The 21,565-nt window shown below is 56.5% G+C and overlaps 2 protein-coding genes across 5 annotated transcripts in view; both read right to left on the bottom strand.

The window, feature by feature from the left end:
- Positions 1 to 248: 248 nt before the first annotated feature.
- Positions 249 to 11,276, bottom strand: AIF1L (allograft inflammatory factor 1 like). Its single transcript, XM_064393530.1, has 5 exons — positions 11,131 to 11,276; positions 6,599 to 6,665; positions 3,573 to 3,614; positions 2,240 to 2,402; positions 249 to 584 (listed from the first exon to the last, which is right to left on the bottom strand). Exons 1-5 carry the CDS (start codon positions 11,206 to 11,208, stop codon positions 497 to 499), a joined length of 438 nt encoding a protein of 145 aa, XP_064249600.1. The 5' UTR covers positions 11,209 to 11,276; the 3' UTR covers positions 249 to 496.
- Positions 11,277 to 11,796: 520 nt separating this feature from the next.
- LAMC3 (laminin subunit gamma 3) overlaps positions 11,797 to 21,565 on the bottom strand; it is a 30,165-nt gene continuing 20,396 nt past the window's right edge. For 3 of the 4 annotated variants that reach the window (XM_064393290.1, XM_064393291.1, XM_064393294.1), the window contains 19 exons: positions 21,365 to 21,560; positions 21,054 to 21,166; positions 20,587 to 20,805; positions 19,028 to 19,216; positions 18,700 to 18,945; positions 18,247 to 18,400; positions 18,002 to 18,144; positions 17,743 to 17,921; positions 17,518 to 17,656; positions 16,900 to 17,105; positions 16,542 to 16,618; positions 16,306 to 16,440; positions 15,901 to 16,045; positions 15,624 to 15,785; positions 15,314 to 15,416; positions 15,014 to 15,213; positions 14,737 to 14,883; positions 14,439 to 14,538; positions 11,797 to 13,800 (listed from right to left, as the gene is read on the bottom strand). In XM_064393290.1, the coding sequence (XP_064249360.1) occupies positions 13,556 to 13,800; positions 14,439 to 14,538; positions 14,737 to 14,883; positions 15,014 to 15,213; positions 15,314 to 15,416; positions 15,624 to 15,785; positions 15,901 to 16,045; positions 16,306 to 16,440; positions 16,542 to 16,618; positions 16,900 to 17,105; positions 17,518 to 17,656; positions 17,743 to 17,921; positions 18,002 to 18,144; positions 18,247 to 18,400; positions 18,700 to 18,945; positions 19,028 to 19,216; positions 20,587 to 20,805; positions 21,054 to 21,166; positions 21,365 to 21,560 (3,098 nt within the window). In that variant the 3' untranslated portion in view covers positions 11,797 to 13,555. The remainder of the gene's footprint in view (positions 13,801 to 14,438; positions 14,539 to 14,736; positions 14,884 to 15,013; positions 15,214 to 15,313; positions 15,417 to 15,623; positions 15,786 to 15,900; positions 16,046 to 16,305; positions 16,441 to 16,541; positions 16,619 to 16,899; positions 17,106 to 17,517; positions 17,657 to 17,742; positions 17,922 to 18,001; positions 18,145 to 18,246; positions 18,401 to 18,699; positions 18,946 to 19,027; positions 19,217 to 20,586; positions 20,806 to 21,053; positions 21,167 to 21,364; positions 21,561 to 21,565) is intronic. The other variant, XM_064393293.1, reaches the window with a different exon arrangement.

Genomic DNA, 21,565 nt, shown 5'->3' with positions numbered 1-21,565 from the left:
GGGAGCCTGACTTGCATTTTGGGGAGGTCAGGAGGGGAAGAACTAAGTCCAAAGTAGGAACAGGAGGATGGAGCAGAGAAGGCACTTATTTCTTTGCACCCATGAAGCTGCTCTCAGGGGCTTTGTCCACGTCTGGCAGCAAGGACCTTTAGGAACCTGTCGTGACAAGCACAGCTCTGAATCCATATGCTGGGAACAAAGTAGCTCCTCGTCTGAGAAATGCAGGAAGGGCAGAGGAAAGAGTAAAATCACAGGATATTTTTTGTTCTTTTTGGTCTCACATTACACTTGGTGCTACAGCTTCTGTCTAACAGATCAAGTTGGCTAAGGGATGCAGCAGAAAGACACGAGCTGGGGGTCTCCAGCTTCCCTTGCTGTTCCTCTAAGGCAGGTTAGTTGAAAACTAGGACTGTCCACAGTAAAGAGTAACAAAGCACAGGTAACCTCTGTTACAGACCAGCAAAGCAAACAGTGCCCATTTTGCAGCCTGTCCTCTTCAAGGGAGGCTGGCTATGTCTCTCTCTGGAGGTGGACCAGAAGGTTTTGGGTTGCTTTCATTGGCTTTTCCTTCAAACATCATGACCCTGCAAAACACAACAGATATTGCCAATTAAAAAAAAAAAAAAAAAGCAAATGTATATTTATCCATCATGGGGGTGGCATTCTCTGCTGAAAAAGAGCATCTGGCTCCCCTGCAAAGAGCACTCAGATAATTAACAAAGCAGGAAAAGCCAACAGAGGGCAGTGCTGCCAGGCTGGCTTTTCCAGCAGCTACCAGGAGTGGGTTCCCAAAGTCTCTGCCGGTTTTCCTCTCAGAGCCCAGAGGATTAGCACATTTTATTTAGACAGCCACTTCCGAAATCCCCTGGGCACTCAGTGCATGCCAAGTGCTCCTGATGCGTAAAAGCAAATACCACTCCTGGCCCACCTTGCACATAACCACACAACAGAACATTCAGAAGCCAACACCGAGTGAGCAGCAGCAATACAGCCAGGGGAGAGAGCAAAAACAAGGAGCAAGGCACTGCCTGTAGGAATCTCAAGCATTTTGTAACCACTAGCACTGTCTTCCTCCCTGAGGACTGCAGCTACGCTGGGAATGCCAGCTGCCTCGATGGATCAAAGGGCTGTACTGCTCTTAGGACGAGTTTTACATTTCTGCTCCGGCTCTACAGGATCCAAAAGACAATGGGGTGTCTGTTAGCAAGAGAAGGGACCTGTTTGTGAAAGCTGCTGCAGTTGGGAGGAGGGATGGGAGATACAGGACAGGCTGCAGGCTCAGTCTGGTTCAATGGAGAAAAAGGAGGAGCAGGGATGTCAGAAGTCTGTGTCTGCTTGGAAGAAGAGCATCACAACAGAGACACAGCACACAGTGGGGAGAATCTGCCAGCAAACAGAGTACCAGCTTAGAGAAACCACGTGAGAGGCGGGTGCAAGATCCTTCCTCCCAACCTGCCTGGAAAGCTGGCTGTGTTTCTAAAGCTGCCTTCAAAAAGGGGTAAGGAGGATGGAGAGGATCAGATCCTATTCATGGTGGTTTCAGACACAAAAGCAAGGCCAGCCTCTGAGCTGTGAAAGGAAATGCCAGGCTTCAATGGGATGGAGATGGAGCCAAGCAAGGGTTTGGAAGCCATTTGTTAGAGCAGCACTTTCAGAGCTCTGTTGAGAGGGCAGAGGGGGCCGTGGGACGCTAGTGCTGGCAGCCTGTACCACAGAAAACCTCTCCCAGCACGAGCCAGCTGTTCCAAGCATGTGTCCCATCTCCATCTACTGCCCATCTCTCCAAGATCAGGCAGGGATGGAGCATCCTGTGGGATACAGAAGCACTACTGGTGCTGGCAGGACCATCATTCACTGAAGTCCTGCCACAGGAGAAGTCTGTGTCCCCAAAGCCAGCAGGATCCTCAGGGAAGAGATGGGAAGAAGTCCTGCAGTGCTGAATGCCTGCCCACCCTCGGGAAGGGAGGGGGATGGCTCCCGTGGAGCACGTGGGAGGAAGCCTGTGCTAACACACAGCAGGCAGCTCTGCTGGGAGCACTCGCCACTGCTCAGCCTCACCATGGGCTTGTACACCCTCTCATGGCACCCTGCAGACTCCCTGCACAAGGGTCCTCATCTCCCTGAACACCGAGTGTGCACAGCTCCAGCTCCAGCAGACAGAACAGCCTGTGCTTCCCCCTTTCCCCCCGGAGCAGCTCGGGTGCTGCTGCTCTACCCAGCTCCACCCCGGGACACTCACAGTTTCAGCACAGCAGAGCGTTTCCCAAGCATCACGTTGACAAAGTCCTGGTAGGAGATGGTGTCGCTGACCCCTCCTGTCACCTCAGAGATCATCCTCTTCAGCTCTAGGTGGGTCTTCGGAGCCCCCAGCTTCTCCATCATCCTTTTGACAGACATCAAATCTACAAGAGCAATCACTGCTGTCAAGGGGTGAGCCCACTGAGCACAGACCAACCCTAGGGACAGAGCCAGGAGCTCCCACCTGAGACCATCTCACCCATGGACTCTATGGCTGACAGCATTAAGCTGTTGCCAAAAGCCACGAGAAGCCTTCCAGCCCAGCTCACTGCCACTCTACCCAGTACAGAGCATCCCTTCCCAGTTGTGCAGCTCAAGAGAAAAGCACCACACACTCAGAGAAGAGGGACAACTCTCCAAGTGCTCCAGAGGCACGTGGGGACGGTGCTCTCTAGCTCGGACTGTGTTGCCAAGAATCACAAGGATGGGGAGGAGGGAAGCAACACCGGGGTTAAAGCTGGAGACAAACAAGCTGTGGGGAGCAGACGCCCCTGCCCATCGCCACAGGCCATTTCCTCCCATTGCACTGCTGCCTGCTGAGACCTGCGGGCCCCTTCCCTCCCGGAAGCCCTGAGTCAGGCCTCTTCAGCTCCACACAGGCTTCACTTCAGCTGGAAGACTTGTGGAGGAGGGGAACGGGGCAGCTGCCTCCTGGAAGGGCACAGCACACAAGTGGTTACACTTCAGTGTCAGCTCCAGGCCTGCAGGAGGCTGGAACTTTGTGTAACTGGTGCTTTCTGAACCCAGAGCAGGGCTGCTCAGCTGAGCCAGACTCACACCCAAGTCCTTGGCTTCCCTCTGCTCCCTTCCTTGCAAGGCAAAGAGCTTCTCTGCACCAGAAGTGCTCATGGATTTTTACAGCTCCTGCCTCAAGCCAGGCAAGCCCTAGGATTGTCCAAGTCCTGCAGCTTCCCAGCTCTGAATTTTCAACTTCGCAGCAGAGGACTGAGAAGAAGGTCTCCGTGGAGAAAAAGGGAGAAGAAAAAAAAGGATTTAGAGCAGAAAGAAGTGGAGGAGATCAACAGAACTTCAGGAGAACAGCACTGAGAAGAGCTTAGATCTTGAAACAGGCAAGGAGAGACTGAGGAAGCTGAGAGGCAGGGGCTGGAAGAGCCAAGGAAGCCCCTGGCTGGCAATGAAGATCCAAGCAAGGCTGGACATAGGAAATGCCCACAAGTTTTCCTCCTCAACACCATGAATGCAGAGCAAAGCAGCAGATTCAGCAGCAGACAGGCTGTGGCTCTTCCAGCCCAGCATCCCTCAGAATCACTCACCAATTTCACCTTGGTTGTTCAGGTCAAACTCCATGTATTTCTCTGGAAGAGACACAGAATTAAGTTAGCAGGACTCTAGAGCAGGGGGGTGGGCAGGGCTTTGGAGCACTGCCTGCTCACAGCACTGAAATAAAGCATTTGGTGATAAGATTGATATACTGAATTTGCAAAGTTCAGAGGGGGAGACCATCTCAAGGCCTGGTTTTAGCACCCTTATCTCAACTCTAGGGCTCTAGAGTTAAGCTCTCTGTAATAGTGGCTGCTTTTCATTTAAGCTGAAGGAAAACACTGGCATGAGAACAAGGTATCAGCTGGCTATGAACAGCCTTAAAAGGTTTCCAGCCAGAAAAACAAAGCTCTGGAACGGGCTCCCAGAAGGAGTAGCAAGGAAAACAAACCCCGGAGCACTCCCGAGATGAAGCTTGATCGGATTAGAAGGGGGATTAAATGACGCAGTTGCCTGCAATAATGAGGGACAGACTCCACAGTGCTCCCGTCACTGTGCTCCCTCCCAGAGCAGCACCTGCCAGGAGAGATGCTCAAGGACCACATCAAGAGGGTGAAGCCAAGAACATGCCTGGGCACAGTGATGCTGGAGCAGGTTGTTTGCCCTTCCAGCCTGCTGTCAAACACTGCTGACTTGAGCAACTCCAGCATTGTCAGAGAGAGGCAGAGCCTGCTCCAGGAGGTCTGGTTAGCTTTGCAGGACAAAAACTTGCATGCTCTAACAGGCAGAGCACTGATTTGAGTTAGAAAATTCAGGAATTCAGTCCTGTGCAGTTTCTGCCCTTTGAAGTGGCACACCTGAGCTTCCTACACACCCCCCACCCCTTGATAGCTGTTCCCCATTTAGACTTTAAGCTCTTCAGGCAAGGATTTGTCTGTCTTACAGACCATACAGCTCCCAGCACCACAGGGGGCCCCCATCACCTCAGCTCTACTAAATGGAAAGAGCAAGATGCCTGCTGGCACCATCCATTCATGCTGAGCTGGAGAAATCATCCTGCAGTGAGCACTTGCTCCCCACAACAGCCTTAGAGGACTCAAATTAACCAAGCCCTTCCAGGCTGCTCCTTTGCCCTGGGAAGGAAAATGGAGAAGACCTTTTGCCTCTGCTCCAGGGACACCAGCAGGCATATGAGCACGAACACAGAAGTGGCAGGCTAATTTAAGGAGCCAAAGGGAAGAGTGGTTATTTCACACAACGGAGTCTTCCCAGAGCCTGTGCTTCCAAAGGAAATTGTTGGGTTAACTGGACCGATGGGCAGGAGGCAAAGGAATGGCTTGGCTTCACCTGGGTCTCAGCCCATGGATTACTGCTGCCATCAGCTGACCAGGACAGAATATGGAAATATCATGTACAAATCAAAGATATTCACGCTTCAGGCTGGAGTAAATGTCTCCCTTCAAGCATCAAGCAACCAATCCTAGAAGAAATCGGGGCTGTAACACACATGTTTAGGGGTCAGAGTGATGCTTGATGTGGGACTGCCTCTCCCCACACTCTGCCTCACCAGAATGACCTTGTGCATTTTATCTGCCACCTCCCTCACCAGGGTCAGGCACCTCTGCATATGCCTGGGGCACAAACCCTGCTCTGCCATGTCCATGCCCAGCCCATGTTTTCTTTTCTTCTGAGCTGACACTTAGCCAACAGTGCAGAGAACAGAGGCAGCTTTACATCAGCCTCAGCTCACACATTCATGTTTCCCTCCCATCCCAGCAGCAGGGATATAGTGGGGCAAAAACTATGCATGGTCCCTCCCTCACAAATACATTTACACAAACCCTGCATGGGGGCTCCATCTTTGCCTCCCCCAGGCTGGGGGGGGGGGAAGTGGGAAGGACAGCAGAGAAGAAATATTCCCCCCATCATCACACAATGAGCTGATTGTTGGGGGAGCTGGAGGAGGCCTTGGACAGAGGGACAGGCCACGGAGACAAACTCACGAGGCAGCAGCAAGAGATGCCAAAGGCTCTCGTTACAGGGAATTCTGCGCCTGTGACCTACAGTTGCAATGTTTGAAGAGCCCCAATTGTGATGGGAAAAATAATGCGGGGCTGCAGCCAAAAGCCAGAGCTACACAAAAGGCAACACAAAGAGATTGGGGAGCACAGGAGGCTCCTCTGTGCCCAGCAGTGTAAGGGATCACAAAACGCCAGCCAGCTTCTTCCTTGTTGGATTGCAAAGCCAAAATTCAAAGGGAAATAGCAGACAATGTCTGAAATGGAAGCAAGGTCAGGTTTTATTTGGTTAGAGCCAGGCTGAGCACAAGCCTCGAGGCAATGTGACGCAGGCATGTTTTCCCAACTGCCTTCAGCCACTGCTTGGAAAGAAGGTGGGTACACCAGAATAACCCTGCCAGATCTTGTCCTGTAACCAGTCTGGGGACAAGCTCCAGAGGACTCCAGGCTTTTGGGCTGTTTCTCTATCCCCTGTCCCAGCAAAAGGCCCAAACCTAAGCCCTAGATCTGCTGACCCACTGGAGTCAGGCTTTGGCCAGAATTAGACATATCAGTGCTGTGTTCCCTCTGGTGTCAGGGGACTGGGAAAGAACTAAAACTTTTTGAAAGTCCCCACCTCCTCCAGAAAGCAGCTGACACTTCTGCTTTCTGGAATGAGGCCCTCCTTCTTACTGAAAAAAAAAAAAAAGAAAGGTTTCCAGCTATTGCATCCATTATGCCAGTTAGCTTGCTGGGTAACTAGACAGAAACCATCCTCCTGGGCTGCTCCCCAGGGTTTTGCCCACACAGCAGGTTTTGTAGTAACAGCAGCTGCCAGGCAGGATGTCTGTAGGGTGACAAGTCCCTGCCCTGCAAGCAGGAGAAGCACAAAGGCTTGTGTGGAAAACACCTCTCCAGAGAGTCTCACCAAGTTCCACAAGCAAGGGGGAAGATCCATCCCAGCTCAGTCACTTGTATTTGGCAGAGAATCTCAGGCTGGTGAGATCCAAGTGCTGAGGAAAATAATCTGCTTCAGAGCAAACAGTAAGGCTCAAATGACAGGGCGACCCTCCAGTTCTCACCTTTGAACACTGCCAACTTCTCCTCCAGGTCTTTTTCATTACTGAACTTTGGGTCACAGAGAAACTCCTAAAACAGAAAAAATAGCCTCAAGGTCAAAGATGCAAAGGAAAACACCCTAGAGGGCACCTCTAAAGGCAGCATTAGCCAGAAGACTCACAATTCCCAGAGTCACAGCTGAGCAACAGCACCAGGAGACTTGAAAACGGGCTGAATCCCTCCACACCTTGCCATTAACATTCCAGTGCAAGGGGAATCCCTCTGATGTCTCAGATTTCCCACCAGCAGCTTAAGGGAGCACTGGACCCCACCTGCCTTTGGAATAACTGCATGAAAGCCCCTGTTCTTGCTCACCCAAGGTTTCAGCTCCCCACATCTCTGCTTAAGCACACTTAGCATGTGGATTGGGCACTTATTTCCAGCAAGGGCTCCTAGTCCTTGCAAACAGCACTCTTATCTGAGATTTCAAACTCTTAGATAAACTCACAGGGCTTGCAAATAGAGCAGGCAAAGTTTGCAGAATGTCATATGCCCAAGAGGACTGGTATTTTGAGCTTAGGAACTCTTATACCAAATATCCATTTTCCCCCTCTACCCTGCTCAGGCTGGAGAGGAAGCTCTGAATCACTTCTGGTCACTTGTCCCTAGCCCCATCTCAAAAACCTTCAGATACCCAAGAGAACAGACCACAACATGCACAGCCAGCTCTTCTGCTGTGCCCTGCCAGCAACACTCCCCACAGCTGTGAGCAGCAGGGTCTTGCTCCTGTCCCTGCCCTCCCACACCGCCCAGCTCCAGCCCAGCACAGCTTCATGACTCGATCTGTGTTCAGCAACAACACCACATTCTTCAGTGTAGAAATCATTAACATCTGCACAGCTCATGCATGGGCTGTCCAGGACAAACCCCTCGAGGGGTTAGTGGATGGAGGGCTGAGGCTGTTTCCTACTCTGGGAATGTGTTCCTCACCACTGCTCCCCGTGCTCATGGGGAAGGCAGGAGTGGGTCACTAAGAGCCTTGTGTGCTGATCACTGTTGGCCATCCTAATCGTGCTCCTGAGCTCTGGGTCCCACACACCTGGAGCTCTCCCTCCTTCCTCACTGGGACAGGGGAGCTTGGACTGCTCAGGGAATCCTCAAACCTTCACTGCCAGTTAACCCTGCTATGGCAAGTCTTTTCCCTGCAGCTGAACTAGGGTTTTGTAGGAAGTCCACAAGGACAGAAGTGACTGCCACCCCCTCCTCCCACCCCAGAAACTCCAGATGGGACACGAGAGACCATGGCCACCAAACCAGCATGACACTGGCTTCCCTCATCACCATGGTCACCAACTCAAATTGAGAGATGTGGTGAAAAGCAACATTTCCAGTTCCTTCTTTTGCTCTCCTTTGCAAACTCAGTTTCATTTAGCTCAGTTATTTGTACCCAGGGGTATCATTTACCAGCCCAACACAAAGGGCACAATTCAGCTTCGAGACCTGGGCTCAGGCACAGCAGGAGTCACCAGAGACCAGAGTAGCGTTACCTGCTGCCATCACCACTGAACAGCCTCTGGAGAAGGCAAACATCACTGAAAGCCAAAACAGGGCCAAAACACCTCCTGGCCACCTGGTCACAGCTTCATTGCTGCCCTGCAGGAGCAGCAAGCAGCTTCCAGCTCCCAGCAGGACAGGGGATGTGAGGAAGCAAGAAGCAGCACAGTGTCTCTCTGGGAGCAAGAAGCAGCACAGAAATGGTGAAGACTGAAGGGAATGCATCCATACGTGATGGCTGAGGGACACATGGCCAGGAGCCCAGCAGCCCCTGGCAGCGTGACACAGAGCAGCACAGGTGACACTGCACACAGGATTAGGATTCAGCTCCCTTGTGTTTCGACTGCTGGGGGCTGGAGAGCCCACCAGCACCACAGCTCTGCTCCAGGTGCAAGGAAGCAACAAGGGGCTGTATTTGAAAGGCATTCCACTCTCCACATTGTGTGTGAGCTGGGCTGTGACTGTGATAAGGAAAACACTCACAATGGCACACAGGAATTCAGTCCCCAGGGCCTGTGACTCAAACTCAGAGTGGCTGAAGTTCCTCCTAGAGCCCTTTGCTTAAGTTCCCATTTTAAGGGGAATGTTCTATTAATAAGAACTGCTTTAAAAGCCTCTCCCCTGCTCCTGCCCTGAACAGCCTTTCTTGAGCTGTTGAGAGACTTTTCTAAGCCAATAAACTCAGTCAGGCAAGTCCCAGCTACCTGCACCACAACCTGAGCAAAGCCAGATCCATCCTTGCTCCCCAAAAAGGTGACTCCAACTGGCAGGCCAAGCTCTCCCTGGGATGTTTAAGTGCTGAAAGCCAGCCACCCTGCCTGCAGGAGCTGGGAAGGGCTGAGGGATGCTCGTGCCTGCCTTGATGGGAGAAGCAGGCACCTGCCCTCTAACAGGCTGAATTCCTTCCCCACAGCCCAGAGCATTAGAGGGTAAAACAAGGTTGAAACTAATCTGTGCTGGATTAGACCTGCCACCTTGATGCACGAGGCTGGACAATGTGATTGCATTGCCCGAAAAGAGGGGAACGACCAGGAGGGGAGCCCAGAAGAGAGTTCCAGGCTGGAAGAGAGAAGCCAGCACTAGGACTCAGCTATCCTTCAGCAGCACATGTGCACTCAGTCTACTGCCTGCCAGACCCATATCCCAGAGAGAGCTCTGGGGTAGAAACCAGCCAGGAAAACAGGGCTGGAGGGAGCTAATTGTTAGGATGAGACAGTGAGATTAAGCCTGATAGGAATTTGGCCTGATAGGTTTTATTAGGAGCACTTGACAGTTTTACAGCCTTAGGGCTCTTCAGTGCTGGGGAAACCCCCTCCCTGGCTCCAGCCACAGTATCAGCCAAAGTTTCTGTATCAGCTGTTTGTCAGGGAGGTGTGAGGCTGTTTGCTGCACTCCCCCATTGCCACACAGAGCTGGCAAAGCACAGCGGCGTGGGGGTTGCTGCCCAGAGCACAGTGGCTTCTGAGGATCCATGGGCATCTGCCACCCGTGCTATCTGCAGCTTGGTTTTCAGCTGCTCAACCCCATCTCGTAGTGCTGAGCCAGCACACGGGGCAGCAAGGATGCAAACAAGCAGCTCTGTCAGTGGGAAGTCACGTAGCTTGTTTCATTTTTGTCACCCAAACCTCAGCCAAAGAAAAGGCCAGAAGTGATGTCAGCTTAAGGGAGAGATAGGGAACCTGTCCCTTGCGTGGGAACAGCCCTGAGCCTCGGGACACAGCAGTGGCACACCCCAGCATCCCAGGAAGCACAGCTTCCCAGACTCAGTCCTACAGCTCCTACCAGCTGAAGGCTCGTGTATCCACCTTGTGCCTGTGTGATGCTGGGGGACGGCTCTGGAGAAGCAGAAACTGCAGCAGTAGGTACAACACAGTCCCCTGAGCCTCAGCCCAAGGGCCAGCACCACCTTGGCTAGGGGAGGTATGTTAGACCCAGCTACACGCCTTGGTGCAGGGTGCGCTGTGTCGGCCGTCCAGCAGCAAGTTACAAAGGCTCCTTTTTAACCAAGTGCTCTTATTCTACACCTTATGCCATGACATCTCTTTTTCCGCAGCACATCCTAACTTCTAGTTAATTGAATAATTTCTAATGACTTAATTCCCTCTCAGTGACCTAAACTTCACCTCTACTGTCTCACTGGAGGAACATATTGCCACTTTTCAGAGCTTAGTCAGTGTGAGGGCAAGGTGAGCCCATCTCCTCTGGGCTCTCATCTTGTACAGCAATTTGATTTCTGCACTTGTAACACCAAGGTGTCACTAACTAAAGGAGCACCTAAGAAGTGCAAGAAATCCCAGCACTGTTTGCTTCAAGGTTAAAACCTTCTTTTCACCCTCAGAACTGCTCTTAGCTGGGAGGGATGCCAACAGAACTGCCCCCACAACCATGCCAAGCAAGGGACGGGGTAAGCCTGGAGCTCGGGGAGAGGACCTTGCCTGACCCTGGCATGAAGGGCACGAAGCCCAGTGCACTTTGCACTAATCCAGGAGGTTCCATTCCCCCTGCCCGAGGCTTGTGGGACGTCCAACCATCCTGGGCAACCCATTCACCCGCTGCAATGAAAAGCTAGGAAGGCTGGAGTCAGCTCCGAGCAGCAGAAACTTCTCATTCCGGGAAGAAAAAGTTGAAGCGCTCGATACAGCAGAGAGGAGCTAGAAACCCTCCAGGAGAACAATAGCCCCCATTCTTGTTGGAGCACGTTCCCAAAGGGAATTTCATAGCAGCCAGCCCCCGGGCGCCCACCAGCCCGCTCGGACCTGCCGATGCGCGATGCACGGGGAGCAAAGAGCCGCCCGAGAGGGCAATGCCAGCGGATGGAGAGCGATCCCGCAGGAACCCCGCTTCCTGCTCCGGCCGGATCCCCTCCCCAGAGGGGTTTGGGCAGAGGGGTCTCCAGCTCCGCCTGCACCCACCGCCCCCTCCTCCTCCTCCTCCTCTTGCCCCGCCCGCAGCCCCCTCCCCACTCCCGCGGGGTCGGCTCGGGAGGCGGCCCCAGCCCCACCTTGTTGATCTCCTCCAGCCGCCCGTCCTGCGGGGCCCTGCGCAGCCCCCCGCCGCTCGGCCGGCGCGGAGCCGCCATCGCACCGAGCCTGCCCGTGCCCGCCACCGCCTTAAATAGGGGCGGGCAGGGCCGGGCCGGGCCCTCCGCCCCCCGCCCTTCGCCCATTCCCCGCCCCAGCGGGCGGGCGGCGGAGCCCGCATCGCCCCAAGCCGGGCTCCAGGTGCCCGAGCACGGCGGGAGGCACCGCCGCCGCCTCTGGGCTTCCCGCAGTGAGGGAAGGGACCGGCTCCTTCTGCCCGCACCGCCCGGGACGCCGGGGATCGCTGCGGAGCTGCCCTGGGAGCGGCATCGCGCCGCCGGTGCCCGCGGCAGAGCGGCAGGGCCGGGATGGCACAGCCGCTTCCAGGCTGGATTAACCCTGGAGTGCGAGCAGCGGGAAAAGGGACGGGCCGAGGTGATGTCCCCGCCAGGGTCGCACGCCCCCGCGGTGTCAGCCTGACACCTTATGTTAAAATCATGTACTAACGCGGAGTTTAGAGGGAATTTTCAGGCGTTTGCCCCTCACCACCCTAAATGTTGCCGCATCTCAACCCCTGCTCTTTAAAAGCAGCAAATGCAGGTACAGTGTGCTCTCCTGCCACTGCACACCCTGGATGGACAGCTGTGTGTTATATTAAGAATTTTTAATGGATACAGCTCTAGGCAGGTGGCACCAGCTGAAAACACAGAGTTCCATGGAGAGCAGGAGGCAGCATGAACATCTTCAGCAGCAGGCACACAGCAGAGGCTTGGCATTTCTGTAAGAGCAGCAAATTTGTGTGTTCCCTGGAGATGTGTAATTGTCCTCCCAGAGAGACAGTAAGTGGCCCCGGCCCCCTGCCTCTGGCCAAGCCAGATCACGCTGTGCTCTCACTGTTCCACGGTTTTGCTTTCCCAGAGCTGTCCTTGGGCAGCAGCAGGGGAGCCCCTGCCATCACACTCCCACAGCACTGCAGCTCTGGCACCCCACTCCTTGGGCAGCTTTTGTGCAGAATTAGAAGGACGATGCTTTGCTTTCAGTATGCTTTGCTTTCAGTAGGAGAATCCTGTGTTCCTTCCAGGCCACTGGACCCACCAGAGATGTTGCTGGGGGAATTCAACATCGATGGCAGCAATCTTACATAAATTACACAAGACTTTAGCAAACCTGATTTGCAGCACTGTGAGCAGAAAAAACATAGGTAAAACCGGTTAAAAAATGAAGCAAGCTCCAGCCTGGGGACTCGTTTCTGGTCTCATGGGAGTGACTTCAGCTACCTGGAGTCACGACACAGCCAGCACAAGGTGGGCTGAGCCAGGACCTGGCTTGTTCTGCAGCCCAGCCCACATGGGAGCACAGAGGAACATAAATGCCTTTCCTTTAAAGGCAATACAGCCACTGACCTCTGCCACCCCGTGGGAGTGACACAGGCAGGAGCGGGTGTCCAGCTGTTCCCCCTCCAGTCCACACTGGCTGCACAGCCTGCTGCCATCAGCCAGCTCCTCTCCAGTGGGGCTGGTGGGGCTGTGGGTGCTGCTGCTCTGACACCTCCCTTGACTGCATCTCTGCCACCCAACCCCTGGGATTGGTGGCAATTGGCTGTTTTGTAGCCATGCCTGGTGACATTCAGTGAGCCAAGCAGAGCTGGCTGTGGCCTTGTCTTACCCTGGAGCAAGAGAACAGCAAGACCTGAGCTCCTCTCATATTGGAGCAGGCTGAGGAGGTCCCAGCTGCCTTCCAGGAGCTGGGTGAGGATCCATCTTTGCTTTGTTTCTGCTCATTAATTTAGCCCTCCCTGCTGTGAGCTCCCTTCCCTTGGGAAGCAGGCAAGCTGTGTGCCCTCGGGCAAGCAGCTCTCTGCCTGGCTTCACCAGGATTCCTCTCTTCACCTCTGTGGCCACAGCCCATGAGCATGACACTGCAGGGTGCTGTGCAGCAGGACCAGCTTCCAGCACGTGTGAGAGCCTCTCTCTTCTCCTGGGGCAGGAGGGAGTGCCGGGCAGTACAGCTTGGGTACATTGCATACTTGGTAAGCTGTTCCTGCCCAGTGTGCTGTGCTGCAGTGGGAAAGGAGGGATGGAGGAGATCTGTGAGGATTCTTTGTTCACTCTGCAGTGAGAGACCAACCCTGGAACGGCTCCATATCCTGCACAGAAACATCAGTGCCCCTGGTAGGTGGGTGTCCCCCATCCCAAGGACAGAGGTGGTGGCTGGAGTCATGCTGCAGAGTGCTTGAGACGTGGAGCCTGAACGGGTGTGGAGAAGGACCTGGGGTGTGATACTGGACAGAGGGCAGTGTGAGGAGTGGTGGGAGGGATTGATGCTGCTGAACGCAGAGTGTCCTTCCCTCTGCCATTCCCTGTGCAGGGTGGGCACAGGGGACATGTGGCAGCAGCCAGCGACCTGTCACTTCGCGCAGCTCTCAGGGAGGCTCCGCAAAATGTCCTCCAAGTTCTGCTTGTCAGCCCGGATCTCAGCCAAGTCGCTCTCAAACGCTTGGATCTTCTCCTGCTGCCGTGCTGCCTCCTGCTGCAGCTGGCTGAGCTGGCTGGCCAGGGGACCCGGCGTGGCCAGGCGCAGCCACAGCTGCTGCAGCTGCAGCCTCCCTGCACTCAGCACTGCGTCCACCTCCTTGTCCTGCTCCAGGTTACCTGGGCAAGGAGAGAGAGGACATGGATGAGAGCAGAGAGGTGGACAGGAGATGTTCTGGATGTACTTCATGGTATCAGGAAAACTATAGGGAGTGGGAGCAGCAGGGCATGGAGGCTTTGCAGCTTCTCACTGATCACAGATAAGCAAACAGAACTGTGGCTCCAGGCAGGGCCTGGCACTTCTCACTCTTACAAATGGGTCATGCTTTCCACCCTTTTGCAAAGTTTCTTGGATGCAAGAGTCCTGGAATGCTCAGAAATATACACATGTGATAAAACTAGGAGGAGCTGGAGCAAGACCAACCAGCAACAAGGAGCAAACCCAGTCTAGCACAGCCCTCAGTTCCAAATGGACTTTACCAGCCTTGCTCCCCCTGAGGATCCCAAGGGAGATCATTTTACCCAGAGCAAATATGAGCACACACATTCAGCAAGCCCCAATTCATTTTTCATGAGGTTTTCCTCAAGACAGGAGCCTTAAAGAAGCCTTGCTGAGACCATGGATGATCTCAGCCAAAGAGCACCCAGCTCGGCCTGGATGGCCCTCAAGCAGGAGTAGCAGTGAGCAGGAGAGCCCTGGCCCCCGAGAGCCCAGCCCTCTCCCTGGAGCCTGCACCCCATTTCCCCCCAGGTCTCACCTAGGCTGTTCAGCAGGTTGTTCAGGGTCTCGATGTCCGACATGAGTGAGCCCCGGGCTTCCTGGAGACTTTTTGCCATCTCACTCACCTCTGACCCCACCTTCCAACAGACACAGACACCCAGATCAGGGACACCAGTGACCCTTGGCTGGGTGGTGGAGGAGATCCCAGGAGCATCCCCAAGGTGTTGTCCCTACAGTGGAGCTCCCAAGCTGGGTTGTTGCCTATGCTTTGGGCTGTGGGCAAAGGTGCTTCCATGCTCTGGAGGACACAACCTGCCCATGGGAACACAACTGACCTGCTGTGCTTCCTCCAGGTCTCCCCTGAGCTTCTCAGCCATGTGCTCCTGCCGGGAGAGCTCCCACTGGGTCTCATTGGCACGCGTGGCAAGCTGGCTGGCATGTTTGAGGGCCTGTTTGCTCTCCTGCAGCACAGCCCGTGCCCTCTGCAAAGGGACAGAGATGGGATCAGTCACCTGGGGACACACAGCCCTGCCTGCAGCAGCCTGGCTCTGTAGGTGATGGCTGCCAGCCTGGCCATGCCCAGCAGCTCCACCCCAACCCCTCATCTCGGACCTTGGCACTCTCCTCAGAGACTTGCTCAGCCTCCCCAGCTGTCCTCTGGGCTGTGGTGGAGATGGACAGGGAGTTTCCCAGTGTCTTCTCTGCCTGTTTAATCTTCCTCTGAGCATCCACCATCACTCTGTCCCTCACAGTGGCCATCCTCCTCCTCAGGGCAGCCTGACTCTTCCGATGCCCCAGCGCCTTCTTCATGCCTATGGGAGCAACCTGGCCATCACCAAACTGTCCACTTCTCCCCTTGTCACCTGTGAGAGCCAGGTTGTGGCTGGACATGCTCTGACTGGTGCCTTTTACCTTCCAAGCTGGCCAGGAGGGACTCGGCCTCAGAGAGCACAGCTTTTCCTCGGGAGACAGCCATGGTGGCTGTGTCATGGGCAGAGCCAGCCTGGTCCTGCAGCTGTGAGAGGAGAAATGAGGCTGGGCAGCTGGGAAATGTGGGATTCAGCTTGGTCCCTTTTGGCAGGCAAGCTCTTAGGGATGTCTGGGAGCCCAAGGGAAGATGTCTCCCAAAACATCCTCTCCCAGCTCCCTGGCTGCAGGTATGGTCCCTCCAGTTGCTGGAGCAGCAGGGATGGGGCTCCCCATTCCTGTGAGCAGCATTTACCTGCTTGAAGCCATGAGTCCTTTGCAGCTCCAGGTGCAATCCAGCTGCCAGTGTGCGGGATGCCTCCACAGCCTGCTGAGCCAGCGGCTCCTGGGCTGCTGCTGCCTGCTCCAGCACTGCCAGCTCCCGTGCCAGGCCTCCACCCTGCCTTGGCAGCACCTGCTGCAGGATCAGGAGTGCCAAAGGCTGCATGAGATCATCTCCCAGCTCAGGAGGCAGCACTGCTAAAGCAGGAGGTAGGGATGCCAGCTGGAGCTGGAGCTTGGGTGCTGCTCACCTGCCCCAGAGCAGCCACCTGCAAAAGTCTCTCAGCCAGGTCAGCATGTGCCTGCTCCACGGCTGTCAAAGCTCTGCTGGCCTCCACTGCCACCTTTGCCATGCCAGCACCCAGCTCCTCCTGTGCCCGCTGGATCTCCTCATACCTGCACAGACAGGACACTGCTGTCAGCCGGGGCCCTCTGGTCCCTTGGAGGATGGAGAGGACAACCTGGCCCTGGACATGGATGTAGCAGAAAATTCTGGGGGCTTTTCCTGAACCTCCCAGCACACAGCAGCCTGTCCCTCTGCTTTACAGCACTGTGGTGTGATGAGTTTGAAGGTGCTCAGCACGTGCCTGTGACTGAGCCCTGTAACAAGGACCTGGCCAGAGGAAAGGGGCTCGGGTGCCCTGCCAGCCCCTCACCCGGCCTCCAGCTCATTCTGCATCTCCTGTGTGGTGTTCCTCTCCAGCAGGTGCTGCAGGAGCTCGGAGCTGGCGTTGGAGGCACGCAGTGCTCTCCTGACCACAGCCTCCACCTGTGCCATGGAGTCCTTGTGGCTGCAGGGACAAGGATACCCAGACAGGAAATCAGGATTGGCCTCCTGGCAAAGGAGTGCCCCCTGCACCCCCAGCTGGGCTGACAGCTGCTCAACTCTTACCTCTTGGACAGAGCCTGAGCCTCCAGTGCCCAGTGGCTCCAGTTTGTGGGCTGCCATGGGATTTCCTGAGGAATTTCCTTGGAATGCAAACAGCAGCATTGAGACCCTGGCAGGGAGCAGGCACCCCTGGACCCTGCCAGCCCAGCACCACCAAGAACCTCCCAAAGGGCTAGAGCAAGGAAAATACCTCCTCTTGACTCACCTGCAAGGAGGGCTATACCCACATGGACCCCAGGCTTTCCCACTCACCTACTCTGCTGCTCACATCCCACCCCAACAGACCTGGGAGGCACATCCCAGTGCCCCCCAGGATTGCCACCACCCCCCTCAGGAGCCCAGGGCCACTGAGAGCCCCCACCGTGGTAGCCAGGGTGTCTGCAGCGTGCAGGATCTCCTGCTGAGCCGACTGCAGCACGGCCCCGATCTCCGAGAGCAGGGTGCAGGTCTTGGGGGGTCCATGCTCAGAGCATCTGGTGGCTCGGCTGGCGTTGGTGAGACGGCCTTGTGCAGTGTTCAGTGCCCCTGCCAGCTGCCCCACCTGTACCAAGAGGGTGGCCCAGGCACCTGTGGGCAGCACAAGCATCTCGTTGCCCATTGGGGTTGCTTGGGGCTCACTGCTTCCCTGTGGAGCTGCCCCATGCTCCATCCCTTGCCTAACACCTACTAATGAAAGAGAAATTCAGCCCCTCTGGGTGCTCAGGAGGGACCCAGGAATTCTGCACCCACAGGGTACCCATGTGTTGGTGCTCAGCCCTCAATAATGCCCATCACTGCCTGCTCCAAGACCTCAGTGGTGTGAGCATCCTGCAGTGCTCTGTCCTCCCATAAAGGCATGTCCCCTCCACTGCCCTCCCCTCTAGTCACACCACACTGAGGCCAGCACCCACCTGGGACCTCCTTGTACCCCCCCACCATGTCACAGCACCCTGAGGGAGCAGAGAGTGAAACAGGCAGAAGGAAGGAGAGTCCCCTGTACCTCTCAGGAGGTGTGAGCTGGGCAGCCCATCTCCACGGGGTGCATCTCCCAGCATGGCAGACTGGCCTGGGTGGGCATCACAGCCTGGCTTCTGCAGCCATTCCTCCATCTCCTGCAGCCTGGCCTTCAGGCGGTCAGCCTGGCAGGGCAGGGGGGACACGGGGGGACAGTGAGGCACTGCAGGGGTGGGGTGCTGTGCCTGCCTCAGCAGTGCACAGGCTGTACCTCGTCCTTCACCAGCCCGTAGCAGGCAGGACACGGCTGGCAGCGGGAGCTCAGTGGCTCAAGGAAGAAGTTGGCCTGGCAGCGGTCACACTTGTAGCCCACGAAGCCAGGGTGGCAGAGGCAGGTGCTGTTCTCGTGGCACTGCGGGGTGACGGAGCCCAGCGGGGAGCAGTTGCAGGCTGCAGTGGTGGCAGAAAGGCATCACACTGTGGCTGCCAGCCCTGCTTTAGGGACACAGACGCAGTGCCCTTCCCGTTACCTCGGCAGCCCCTGGCAGAGAAGCCGAAGAAGCCGTGCTGGCATCGATCACATTTCTTCCCTGTGACACCAGGTTGGCAGGAGCACTGTCCTGTCAGCGCGTGGCACCCGCTCTCCCGCGACCCTGTTGGGTGGCACTCACAGCTGGCATGAGAAGTGGAGGGTCATAAGCAGGCAATGAATGCAGAGAGCAGAGCTGGGAACATGGAGCCACTCCCTGGCAGCCCCATGCCATGCCCCACATACCTCTTGCACCCCACGGTGGGCTCCAGGCCGTAGTAGCCGGGCTGGCACTGCCCACAGGCTCTGCCTGTCACGTGTGGGAGGCAGTGGCACTGGCCCGTGCCAGGATCACAGCCCTCCAGCCTCGGGTCTGAGCCACTGGGGTTGCAATCACAAGCTGTGGGACACAAAACAACCCTTAAATCCCAGCATGGGGCTGGTGGATGGGACTGCAGGAATGGGGCACTGGGGCGTGTAGAGCCACGTTCCCCCATCAGCCAAGGCTCCAAAGAGCCTCTGCAGGCCAGAGTATCTGTGGAAGGATGGCAGTGGAGCAAGAGGGCAAAGAGGAACACGTGGGGGTAACCTGGACCATCCATCAGCCCCTAAACCTGCTGGGCATCCCCTTCCACCCTCTGCCTTCACTGCTGGGAGGATTTTGGCTGCAAGTGAGCTGTGCCCGGGGGCTGTACGTACGTGCACACTTCCCAGCAGGGCTGGGAGCCAGCGCATCCCCGTAGAAGCCCGGCCGGCACCTCTGGCAGTGGTCGCCCATTGTGTTGTGGAGGCAGCGCAGGCACCGGCCGGACACGGGGTCACAGTTCCCCACGGCGTTGGGATCCACGTTCCCGTGGCACTGGCAGGGCTCACAGGGATGCACGGCGCCTCTCTGCCCCAGGGGGTCCCCGAAGAACCCGTCATCACAGAGCTCACAGCGTTTCCCTGGGGAAGGCGGAAAGGTGGGGATGATCCAGCCGTGCCCACGCTGCCCGCAGCCCCTGCGCCCACCCAGCCCCAGGCTCACCTCTCTGCCCCGGGGGGCAGTGGGTGCAGACCACCTCCCCAGTGCTGGGCACCTCGGTGCAGGGCGAGCGGCCGGGGCAGGGGCAGGGCTGGCAGTCATCAGGGCGCCCGAGGAAGGGGTTGCCGTAAAAGCCGGGGCTGCAGCGCTCGCAGGAGGGACCCTCGGTGTTGTGCAAGCACTGGCAGTGCCCTGCGGGGAGGAAAACGGAGCTGAGGGTCGCGAAAACCCAACCCCGAGTGACAGCAGGGACTGCGGGAGGGATGGAAAGCCGGATGTGCGGCTCCAAGCGAGGGGTCGCACATCTCCAGCCACTACTCGGGACATTTTCCCTCCTCCTCCTGTCTTTGGTCGAAAGAGAAGGTTTTGGAGAGGACACGGAGGCGAGCAGGGACGAGGCAGCGCTGGCACAGACAGCACCATCAATGTGTGCGGAGGCTGCCGGCGCCTGCCGTAATCCACAACACATTTCTGAGCGTCGAGGCGCGTCCTTTCCAGCCCGCCCTGGAAAACACGAGCAGCCGGGCCGGCACCACCGGGGAGCATCTCCTCCAGAGCGAGCCGAGCCCGTGAGTCAGCCTCCCGAAATCGGCTGTGAGCAGGAGAGGGAGGAAGAGGAGGAAGAGTGCTCCAGGAACCCCCCGCCTCCAGGCAGATGCTCTGCTTCACTGGAGAGAGAGGAGTCAGGGGGGGGATTTCCCCCCGAGTTCTGTGGGGTCGGGTCATACCAGGAAGGCTGCGCAGGAGGGGGTGTTATTCCATTTTCCCCACATCCAGGCAGAGTCAGACGATGGAAAATAAAGAAAAAGCGGGTGGCAGGAAGAAGTGGAAAAATAAACTGAAGGAACTAAAGGAAGTGCGCAGGCTGGCAGCGCCCGGGCCGGAACATCAAAAGTCTGGCCCCATCCCTGGGGATTGTGCAGCCGGCGGCGCCAGCCCCGCTCTGCGGGATGAGGGCGGCTTTGCAGAGCTGCTGCCGTGGTTTTGTGCGCAGGGCAGGGGCATTCGCCGAGCACTCTGCCTCCTCCAGCCCTCTCCATCCCCGCCGTGCATCGTTTATTGAGGAGAGCCAGCCACCGAGGGTTTGGGCTGGCAGCACAAGAGCTGGCTCCTCTGGTGTCTTTTCTCTGTGTTTTCCTGTTTTTTTCCTTGTTTCTCTGCTCAGGTTAACCCTCAGTTTGCAGATTCCAGAGCTGCACCCAGTCCTGCTCCTCTCATTGGGCTGTGAAGCTGCCTGTGAGACCCAGCCTAGCAAAACCCTCTGTGCTGCCCTGACCCCTGCTCCCCTACTCTAAGCACCAACACCCTTTCCTTCTCCTTAGAGGTCGTAAAGTATCATGAAAAATGCTCCTCTAATTATAAATCACCACCATTATTGCACTTCATTAATAATCTCTATCTTTGCAGTTACGAACCCTGTCCCTAGAACCACCCAAGCGATTCAACTTGCAAATTTTGGGAGCCACAACCTCACCAATGGCTCCCTCAGAACAAGCAAAGGCACGGATTTGTTCCACCCACGCAGGAGCAGCAGGTGAGTGGCAGGGCCGGGGGGTGCACACCTGTGAGGGGGTGGCAGTGCCCATGCTGGTTGCAGGTGCAGGGCACGCAGCTGACGAAGGGGCCGCCAAATGGGATCTCCCTCTTGAATCCAGGTGCACAGGACTGGCAGAACTGCCCGGTGTATCCCATGGGACACGTGCACTCCTCCACCCAGCCCGCCCGTGTGCCTGGCCCGGGGCGAGCAGATGTGAGCTGGACCTTGCTCAGGGACAGCCTGCCTGTGAGAGGGGAGAACTGTGTGGGAATGGGATGGTGCATCCCCTGCTCTGCTCTGAAATGCTCCAGACAGGTACAGGAGACCCCAAAACCCCTCCTTGAGAGCCCAGGGGTGTTCACAGAGAGGAGGCAACCCCTGCCCCAAAACACCCCCGACAATCCCTCTCATCCTCGAGAGCCTGCTGCTGCATTGATGTCTCCAGTCCCACCCCAGGCTGTCCCCCTGGGGATGTTCTGTGGAGCCACCCACCTCTCACGGGGCCGCGGCTCACACGGAGGCGGAGGGAGCTCAGGTTGGAGAGCAGGCGCTGGAAGCTGAAGGCCGACAGCAAAGGCTCTGCACCCTCCTCTGCCTCGTGCAGCCTGTTGGAGAGGGAGTGGGGGGGACAGGACAGGGCCAGCCTGAGCTGGGTGCTGTGGGACAGCTCAGCTCCTGGCTGGCACCCGGGCACTGCCAGTTAAATCCCTGCATGGGGCAGAGAGCAGTAAAGGGCAGCCCAGACAAATCAGGCACTGAGCCCTAAACTCCAGTGAGGCTCCCCAAAACTCTGTGATGGGTACCTGAAGGTGACAGCCTGCTTTCCATGCTGAAGCTGGCTCTTGCTGCTGGACATGGTGACCTTCATCCCCTCGCCCTCCAGCAGCAGCTGGACCTGCAGCAGGGGCACCCCACGTTCTGTTCTTGTCCCGTTCTCCACTCCCAGCAGCAGGGACAGGAGCTGCCCGTAACTGAGGCGCTGGTTCTGCAGAAACTTCTCTGTA

This window comes from Passer domesticus, chromosome 18, assembly GCF_036417665.1.
Source record: "Passer domesticus isolate bPasDom1 chromosome 18, bPasDom1.hap1, whole genome shotgun sequence".
Classification (NCBI taxonomy): domain Eukaryota; kingdom Metazoa; phylum Chordata; class Aves; order Passeriformes; family Passeridae; genus Passer; species Passer domesticus.
This window is presented reverse-complemented; position numbering and strand designations above follow the sequence as displayed.

What these genes read in the sequence shown, in the direction of transcription:
- AIF1L (XM_064393530.1), bottom strand. Translation starts at nt 11,208, where the DNA reads ATGGCGGCTCCGCGCCGGCCGAGCGGCGGGGGGCTGCGCAGGGCCCCG. An exon ending in GAACAACCAAGGTGAAATTG is followed by an intron (nt 2,403 to 3,572) that starts GTGAGTGATTCT and finishes TTGCTCTTGTAG; the next exon opens with ATTTGATGTCTGTCAAAAGG. An exon ending in CGCTCTGCTGTGCTGAAACT is followed by an intron (nt 585 to 2,239) that starts GTGAGTGTCCCG and finishes TGTGTTTTGCAG; the next exon opens with GGTCATGATGTTTGAAGGAA.